Here is a 9820-nt window from a genome sequence, read left to right as displayed (position 1 = left end):
AAGAAATCTGTTTGGTAACGCCAACTTATATTTCTATTCCCATAATAGAAAAGTGGTTGGAGAATAGATTTGAACAAAAACAAGAAAAAAAAAAAGTAGCTTCTTGTTCCCGTGAACAATTTCTAGAAATAAATCTTTTTTTTTTCTTTTCTATTTTTCTTTTGTTCTTCTTCCTTGTTGCGGCCACCGCCGGCCGCCTACCAACCACCGGCCACCTCCGGCCGCCCGTGGCCATCGTTGGCCGACCATGGCCGACCGTCACCAACGCCGCCCGACCGCTAGGGACGATCGTCGCCGCCGCTGCCCACAACCCACCGGCCAACGACCACCACCAACTGATGTCATCGCCGCCTAACCGCCATCGCCATTGCCCAATCGCCAGCAGCCTATAGCTGCCATCAACAGTCACCCGCCGCCACATGACCATCAGCTGCCGCCGTAGGACCACCAACCGTTGCCGCCAATTGCCAGGCAAACGAGTGGCCGTGGGAGGGGGCGGCAGCCAATGGTCTGTGAACAATGGTCCTGCGGTAGTGGTGGGTGGTGACAATCAACAGTCCTACAACGGCAAGCGATAGTTATGTGGCAACAAGCGGCGGTTAGTGATCCGTAAGTAAGAAGAAAAATCGAAAAAATACAAAAATTTATAAATTGTACCAAAAGCATTTCTATTTTTTTCTATTCCAAGAATATAAATTTTGTATAGTTACCAAACATCACTATTTTACTCAAAAAAAAATTTCTAAAAAGAAATAGTTCCCTCGAATAAAAACATTGCCATGCACACCCTAAATGAACATACAAAATTTCTTGGGCCTAAGTGGAGGCCCAACAATACATATGCTTGAAGCATCTGCAGACCATGTACACAAACGGAAGACAATATTGCATAAGAATGTTCGTTTGCTGCAGCATAATTCCCAATTTAATCGGTCTCCCAGGAAAGATCCATATGATCGAAAAGATGTAGAGAGTTGCTAGAAAAGCAAAAAAATACATATACTTGCTATAGTAATTAGATATCATTTTCTAATAGAGAAACACATTTGTTTTGCCGATCGAGGCGATACTGAAGTCTACCGCCTCTGGAAATTGAGTATCTTGATGGAAATGGCGAAAACGAATGCGAAAAGCATTGTGAATCCTATCATCATCGCAGCAATCACGCCCAAAAAATCGTGTCGATAACCAAAGTAATCTCTCATGTATTCTTCCACTGTGTCCCCAGTGTCTTCAAGCGTATTTGTCAAATCGCCGAATTGAGAGACCACCAATCCATATAAAGTCCAAGAAACGGGGCACACCCAGTAGAACCATCTCCACCATATAGGTATTTTCTGTTTAAAAAGTAGTCATGAGGATGTTCACAAATAAGGCATCACAGTTCATGTTGAAAACAAAATTAGCATAAACATGAAAATCAATAGGTTGCTATAGAACTTACAGTCCTTGGCACGACGAAACCTGAAAAGAGGTTCCATAGGGCATAGAATGCCAAAGAGACGATGGAAGCGATGTGGTGGTTTGGGGTCATGCCCACGGCCATCATACCATAGTATGTGAAATACAACAATGTGAAGAACTTGAAGAATAGATACCAGAAAAATTTTGCAACGCTCCATTTGAATCCAATCATTACATAAACTATGATACCATATGATATAGCTTGCACGAGGACATAAGGGACTTCAATTAGAACCTAGAAAATAAAGATGAATCGCATAAGCCACTTTCTAGTATTGATTCATACATAACACCATTTAGAATAAGTGTACCCGAAATCATTTGGAAGCAATTTTACCTGTGCTAATGCATATGGTAGGGCCGAGTACATCCCTGCAGCTCGCTCTCTATAGAAAACCGTTCTCTCCACTGCAACAACCGGTTGCACAGAAGATGCATTTTGGATTCCAAGGAAGACAAGAGCCGCATACATAGATCCCATCGCATTGAACAAATCTTGACTCCGAGTCCTGCGAACTTAACATTAAGAAACACACAACTTCGAGAATGAATGAGGCAGATATTGACACTCTAGGCAGAACTTACGTTTTAGAGCCGAGGTCCCAAAACATAGTCCCAAACATTATGGCAATGGAGATGGTGAAGAGGAACCGAACAGCCGTGTACGGCGGATTCCGCCAGTAAGACCAATGTTGCTTCCATAAGCAAGCCATCAATTGGGTGAAAGTTGACTGAGAATACTTAGTCGGGAAATAGAGGTCCTTAGCATTTGGAGGAGGTATGCTCAACTCTTCAATCAAAGCCTTGTTTCTCCTGAAAATCACAAAAATGTTTTTTCCCATCGACATCTTACAGGTTAATGGCAAGACTTAAAGATGGACCTTAATATATACGATGAACCCACCTGTACAAATCTGAGTTCTTGTATAGATCAGAAAAATCGACACCTAAAGTGAGTTCTTGTGCTGGGCTTGTAACTTCGAGCATCCAAGTTGCTGGATTATAGCCATCTTTGATTTTACTAACTCCTTGGATTCCCTTCATTTTGAAGATACCATGGTGATTCATGTAGGGAAAGAAAAGTACAATTGAAGCCATAATATATGAGGGAAACATTCTGTACCTCAAAATACTCTATTAGATGAGAAGAATGACGACCCAGAGGGCCGACATATATCTCTTGTCCCCCTCGCTTCATTAAGAAAAGCTGCAGAGCAAGTGAAAATGCAATATCTTCTAAGTTTAAGTGTGCTACAAACAGACTTTTTGTATTTTGAATGTGTTGACTGACATAACTCACCTCATCGAAAGCTTCAAATATATCAATGCTTGGTTGGTGAATTGTGCATACGACTGTTCTCCCTGTGTCCACTGTATTCCTAACTGTTCTCATGACAATAGCAGCAGCTCTTGCATCAAGCCCTGAGGTAGGTTCGTCCATGAAAATGATGGAGGGGTTTGCGACTAGTTCAACTGCAATGGTCAGCCTTTTGCGTTGCTCGATGGATAGACCATCCACACCAGGCAAACCAACCAAGGCCTGTCTCAGCGGATTTAGCTCCACAAGTTCCATAACTTCCTCAACAAACAGCTACAACATTTTTGTCCGTTATAAGTGATTTGAATTAAATTGATCCTCAATTAAACTACAGAGCCAACAAAGCAGCAAGCACTTCCACAATTTGTTTTAAGTTAAGAAGGCAATCCTGGTAGAAATATATTGTGGTATTAGAAGCAAACCTTTCTGGTTTGGTCGTCCACGCCAGGAGGCAAACGCAGCCATGCCGAGTAAATTAAGGACTCATAGACAGTAACATGAGGTGAATGGATGTTGTTTTGTTCATCGTTTTGTTCACAATATCCAGAAATCCGAGCAAATGTATCTTGATTCTTTGGATACCCAGAAATTGTTATGTTGCCCTTGATGTATCCTCCGGTTTTTCTCCCAGCCAACACATCCATTAGAGTAGTTTTACCAGCACCGCTAACGCCCATTAGAGCAGTAAGAACGCCTGGCCTAAAAGAACCACTTGCACCTTTCAAGAGCACCAATCTATCCTCAGGAGCACCTTGATTCGTCATTTCCTAACAAGATAACAACAAACACTTAATCATACTTTGGATGAACATTTGAGCTTTAACACTTATGATTTATTATGATGATATATCAATGAAGTATTATCTTCAAATTTTTCATAACTTAAGATAATTACCCGTGGCATATCAACTGAATAAGTTATTTCATCGAAAGTAATTGAGTGCGGCTCAAATGGGAGCACCATTCCTCTTTTCGTATTGGCGGCAACAGCTGTCTCAGGCCATGGGGGTGTAGGCTTGGATGACCTCCCTACAAGACCCAATAGAAAAGATAGGCAAAGAAGTAACATGAACCCCTAATGGACCAAAGCCTTTTGTTCACCCCTTTCAGGTCTTAACTACTGCTAAATCATAGAAAATGAAAAGATATTAACTACTAGGACTTCATACCAGATCCATTTCTCAGACTAGAGCCTCGAGATTGCAACTGAATTGATCCTTCTATTCTATCAACGTTCTTGTTGCCCTCAGGATCATCTGATTTTACCGTGTGGGATTTGCCAAAGGCTGCATTCACATGAAGCTTGAGTTGGCAAGCTCTTGTTGATAGAAACTTCAACAAGAAGAAAAGCAAAAAGCACTTACGATTAAGAAGAGCGAGAGCCACCGAAAACCCAAAGTTGAAGAGGATGATGAACCCAAACAATGCCCCAAGTCCTATCCAATACCAATATGCTTCAGTAAAGAACCCACGAGACTTCAAAACTTGAATTCCTAGGGGTTCGTTTGTACTTGAATTTGGGGAATCTATCATAAGGAATAACACGAGGAATTAGTCAATTAGAGATTTATATCTATGAAAGGTCATAATATTGGCATTAAGCATTTACAAGACTTTACCTTATTCCAATTAGATCCTAAAAGTTCATTGACGACTATGGCGTTCTGCCCATACATTAAAGGAGATGTCCAATATCCCCATATCCACCATTTCTTTACGTCCTCTACAATTCAAAGAAATCAAGATTAGTACTTAAGAAAAAGAAGCTGAACTCTAGTATTCGTAGTACCTCGGGAAAGAACAACTCCGCCCAATGCAACGAGTGCGAGCAGCACAAATGACCCGAATGTGTTGGCAACGATCAAGTTTCTCCCAAGTGCCGCGATCAATCGAAACAATCCAGAGGCCATCTGATTAATGGCCACAAGCAAAAGATACTGCTTGAACAACCTATAACACAATATAAACAGTAGAATGTCTCAATCAAAACAACGAGATTACAGTTTCCATCTTACCACTGAAGAATAATCACAGTTCTTACCTTCCAACATTTGGATCATATCCAGTGACGTAGTAGGTGATGAACACCCAAGCTGCAACCTCGACAAATGTGATAGGGATTTTTAGAATCCAGGATGGTAGAGCATATGCCCATGCGGGATAGAAGAGGAGGTCTCTTTGCTTGTAGAAAATTGGGAGCTTGGCTATAGTCATTGAAATCTCTGACATTCCATTGAACATGATCGTGATCACGGTGAAGAACAAGGCACCAATGTAAACTCCTCCATCAGTTACGGTATCCCGATGCATCTTAGTCCGTAAGAATAGGGTCATCGAAATAAACGCCATAATTATGAGCTAATAAACAAGTCACGTCAGTTTAAGTATATCAGACAATTCATGGCTAAAACGAATTGAAAGAGCATGAAGTAGGTATTTACCTGAGAGACCTTGAAGATGTAGACAAATGAGTTCCTTTTCATAAGCAAGTACTCTCTTAAAATGCAAGCTTTAAGCAAATCCTTCATTCCAACACCAAATCTTTTGGTAGTCAAAGCGGCTGGGTGGTTCTTGCTCTTATCAAATGGAGTGGAAAGTTCATCCCCGAGCTTTCTTCCCACATGAAATGACTGGAATGCCTCCACAAATTCCCGAACCGTGACAAAAGTGTAAGGCTCATCTTTGCGTACCCAATACTAATGCTGATCTTTTCTTGATGTTACCTATCGAAAGGTAGAAAAGTACGTTATTGCAAGACACTTCCTACAGAGAGTATCTTTCATCTCACAAAAGTTGTTGAAATAAAATCTTCATATTTTTACATACTTCCTGCAAGAAATCAGCAACACCCTTCCTCCTAGGGCATTTGAATCCCATGGATTTAAAGAAATCTAGAATGAGTTCACGTGGGCCCTGGTACACAATTTGACCATCAGATAGGAGAATAATGTCATCAAACAGATCATAAGTCTCCGGAGCTGGTTGGAGGAGAGAGATAACCGCCGTTCCATCAAGAATGTGTATAAATTGTTTCAGAAGTTGACAATTTGGTATGTCGTCGAGCTATCGAGCCCAGTTGATATCTCATCCATCAAAAATACCTCGGCAGGCCCCACCAGCATCTCACCTAGAAATTATAGGTCAAGAATTGAACATTTTCATTTACTAAAAGTTTGATATGCTTCTAGTTCTAACCTGCGGTCACACGCTTCCGTTGTCCTCCGGAAATACCCCTCAACATTTCATCTCCAACCATCACATCAGCACATATTTCCAACCCTAAAATCTATGGAGAAAACATGTGCATTAAAGTTCGGCTAACTACCAAGTGCTTGCATGATTTTGTGGTAATTTTTGTCATAGTTACCTTGAGGATATAATCAATGACGACATTAGCCTCTTGACCTTCTGTTACTACTGCCTGTGGAATTAGACTCATTGCATTAGAAAAACCAAACACCCCGGTTGGTCTAAGAATTAAAAAACATAAAAAAAAAAATGCTTGCTAGAGTCCGACTCAAAACCATTACTTCATCGTTAGTTTCTTCTTATGGATTACTTAATTCATCTCCTTTCTTTAATTGAAAAAATGAAAAACAACTCCAACCTCTCCTTGTTTAATTACCTTCATGAAGATATCGATATCAGGATCTGGTTTTATATTTGCCGCTTTCTCTCTTCTTGACAACTCTGACAACATATCTGCAAATGCCGCCAAAGGAATCAGCATTTTTTATTTGAAAAAGAAAAATTGTCCAAGTCAAACTCAAATATGACATCATAAAATAGGAAAGTATCGAATTTGCTAACCGTATCGTGATCCAACTCCTTGACATCTTGCAGAGAAGGCCAAAGTTTCTCTAACGGTCATTTCTCCTATGTGAAGATCATGTTGACTTATGTAAGCCGCGGTTCTTTGGGGCACAAACTCATTCATGACATGTCCATTGTAAGTTACCCTTCCTGTCATCTGAGGAAAAATCTTCACTCTTTTAGTATAATTGGATGATATTTTGATGTATAACAAAAGGAGGGCTTAAATTTGATGAAAGGTGACTTGCGTTAACCTTTAGTTCAGGATCAAGCTTGCCAGCCAAAGCTAACAAAAGCGTGGTCTTTCCTGAACTAGGTGGACCCAGAAGCAAAGTCATCCTACAAAATTGTCCACCCAAATGAGAAGAAACTTGCCAAAAAATAAAAGTAAAGCTAATTTTCCACCATTGTGATAAAGGAAAAAAGACAAATCCAAATTCAATTCAATTCGGTTTTGTTCTCATTGAAAGATGGAAATATATTAGTTCCAAATCGAATTTGAATTGGTAATCCAATCAACATGTTGAAAACTTCTTTCCAACTAGAATGTGACAATTTCTAGTTGGGACCTTTGATTAATTACACGAAGTCTAATGTATTGAATACAGCACCTAGCTCGGAGATGGAACCAAATCACTCATGCTGAAATAAAATTAAGTTTATTTCGGTTGAATTTGGAGGCTTGAAGAACTGGTTTTTGAGTTGGTTTGATTTGCTCACCTGCCAGGTTTGATGATCCCACTAACATCTTGAAGGATGGTCAAGTGCTTCTTTCTACTAGGAAGTACGTGCAGAAAATTCAAGAAGCCCTTCATGGGTAGAAAGAAACAAAAAGAAAAGTAAAGGTTAAATGAAGAAGCCAATCAGAACATCCAATCAATTTATTGAATATCATTTTAGTTGGATGATCTTTATTGCAAATTGTTTGACTCACTAGTATAGGACTTTGGATGTGTGGTCTATATTTTGCTAGGATCCTCCCCTTCAATAGCTAGCTTCTAGGCTCTAATTCTCCTAAAGTCAATATCAATGGATACAAAAGCCATTTGTCATCTCTCCCAATTGCAACTGAGCGGCACGGGTGGTGACACAAGGATTGTAGTGTTTGCCCGAGACTAGCTAAAGGGCTAGTACAAAAGCTAACCCTTTGTGTGCGCCGCGATCGTGGAGCATGGTTGATCGTTATGATCCTAATTGCAAGAGATGGGGCTCGAATCTCACATATATGGTATGGGCTTTGATGTGTGATTTATATGGTCTCGGGCTCTCTCTACAATTCAATGGATAGCTATCGAGGTGAGAGAGCCAAGGCCATAAAAATCACATATTGAAGTCCATATCGATGAATTAGGATCCTAACAAAAATGGAGCTGCCATTTTGGCTTTTATATTCCACATATTTAGGTGGTTGCTAGCTTACCTCTAGAATACTAGTGCAGAAATTAATGACGGTGGGCAAAGCTCTGCTTCCTTCATGAGCCTCTGCCTCCACTTTCAAATGCTCGAATCTGACTTCAATTGTAGGAAGATCAATTCCAACTCTGCGACCAGACTCACCAAAAACCACAATTATTCAAGCCTAAAATAAATAAATAATTAATTAATTAATTACATCTTTACAGTACCAGGACAACTTTACCGCGAAAAAGACAAAACATGCATGAATCATGAAGGAACGATTCCCACCATTCTGGACGACAAAATTTTCAGGGGCATGATAAGGATTTTCCTTGGTAAAGATTTTTCTCGGGAATCTAACAGACTCCATGCCAAGAAACGTGGCAAATTTGGTAAACATTTTCCTTTTTACTCAGAAAACCCACAAACAGAGGTTCCAAAGACAGAGCAAACAGAGATCGTACCTGTCAATGCGGTTCCGGAGCTTCAGCAAGAAGCCCTCGTTGTCCTCCTCAGTGACCCTCACTAACCTCTCAAGCAATCTCTTCCTGTCATGAAAGCCCAGGTTCCAGATATCGATTTGGTTAGCCCCGCCGCCGGCCGTCAGAATCCCTTTCTGGAGACGCTCGAAGGTGGGGAGTTTCTCGAGAGCAGCCCATCTCAGAGCTTCCTCGTCATCCTCATCGCGCGAAGACCTCGAGAACACATCCGCTATCGATGCATGGTTCCTCCACGTGGTGGAGTTGGTCGCGCGCAGGCTGTTGCCTGCTCTGTATATATCTCCTCCATCCATGGATGATGATGGTATCTGCTAAAGCGCTGCTCTTGCTCTGTTTTCAAAACACAAGAAGTGAAGAAGAAGAAGAAGAGGAGGAGGAGGAGGAGGAGGAGGGGGAGGTGACAGCGTTTCGTAGCTGATGTGCGCTTGTGTAATTACGTATGAAAATTGGCTCATTGCATCGAGCACATAAGTAAGAGAGAGACGGGGTAGACAGGCGTGAAAATGGAGTTTATATAGAGAGATTGAGCGAGCACATAAATATTCTTCAGTTCAATATTTACGCTTTTTTTTTTCAATTGAACTTCTATATTTTCTATTTATAAAATTAAATCCTTTAATTTTCACAAATCTTCTAATCGAATCCTTGGACCGCCCAGTCTACCCAAGTCCAATGGACGTGGCCCTTGGACAACGTCTTAGCGCAACACGCAGAAAATTTTTCCAGGGTGGATATCCATGTGAGAGTCTATATTGGCCAAAATTCATCCGTATTATACTCATGCTGTCTACATATGCTAAATTTTTCCACATACGTCCACGTGGAGATTCACATTTTATCTGTATCACACACGTCAACTAAAATTAGTTGGGTTTGGTGTTAGAGGGACTTGCTTAATTACTCATGAAAGTAAAAGGATTTGAGTAGATAAATTAAATAACGAGAATTTAATTAGAGAAAATGTGAGAGTATAAAGAATAAAAGGCCAAATCTTTTTTTAAAAAGACAATAAACCGATTGGGATGCTGGGATCATTGTAAAGTTATGTTCGTTATATTATTCCATAAGGCTATATTTGGTCATCTGAATTTCAAATAAGGATAGGACTAGATAATTTGAGATTGAAATTAATGAATTTTACTATTAGTGAACCACAATAATAGAGCGGATGTTTTCATATTCTACCCCATTTATTGATTGTAGGAACTATCATATCGATGTAAATGCACAAACAGAAATTGTAAGAATCTATCAGGATTCACTGCTAAAATCGAAATGCACAAATGGACAAACCTCCAATAATCAATCCAAGATTTTGACATGATCT

At 40.2% G+C, this 9820-nt stretch overlaps 1 protein-coding gene across 1 annotated transcript; it reads right to left on the bottom strand.

Annotated features, from left to right (window-relative positions):
* Positions 1-872: 872 nt before the first annotated feature.
* Positions 873-8849, bottom strand: LOC104414187 (ABC transporter G family member 40). The gene is given in 25 exon segments (XM_039304455.1): positions 873-1337; positions 1445-1699; positions 1802-1973; positions 2050-2277; positions 2369-2502; positions 2588-2671; positions 2765-3055; positions 3205-3549; positions 3678-3811; positions 3952-4068; positions 4147-4292; positions 4397-4505; positions 4572-4732; positions 4824-5140; positions 5224-5505; positions 5609-5820; positions 5823-5909; positions 5978-6068; positions 6150-6203; positions 6408-6484; positions 6593-6752; positions 6850-6934; positions 7316-7404; positions 8016-8136; positions 8458-8849. Coding segments are annotated over 25 exon segments (4341 nt in total). The 5' UTR covers positions 8787-8849; the 3' UTR covers positions 873-1076.
* Between the last annotated feature and the right edge of the window lie 971 nt (positions 8850-9820).

This window comes from Eucalyptus grandis, chromosome 11, assembly GCF_016545825.1.
Source record: "Eucalyptus grandis isolate ANBG69807.140 chromosome 11, ASM1654582v1, whole genome shotgun sequence".
Taxonomy (NCBI): Eukaryota; Viridiplantae; Streptophyta; class Magnoliopsida; order Myrtales; family Myrtaceae; genus Eucalyptus; species Eucalyptus grandis.
Note: the sequence above shows the minus strand (reverse complement) of the source record. Positions and strands in the feature narration are given on the sequence as shown.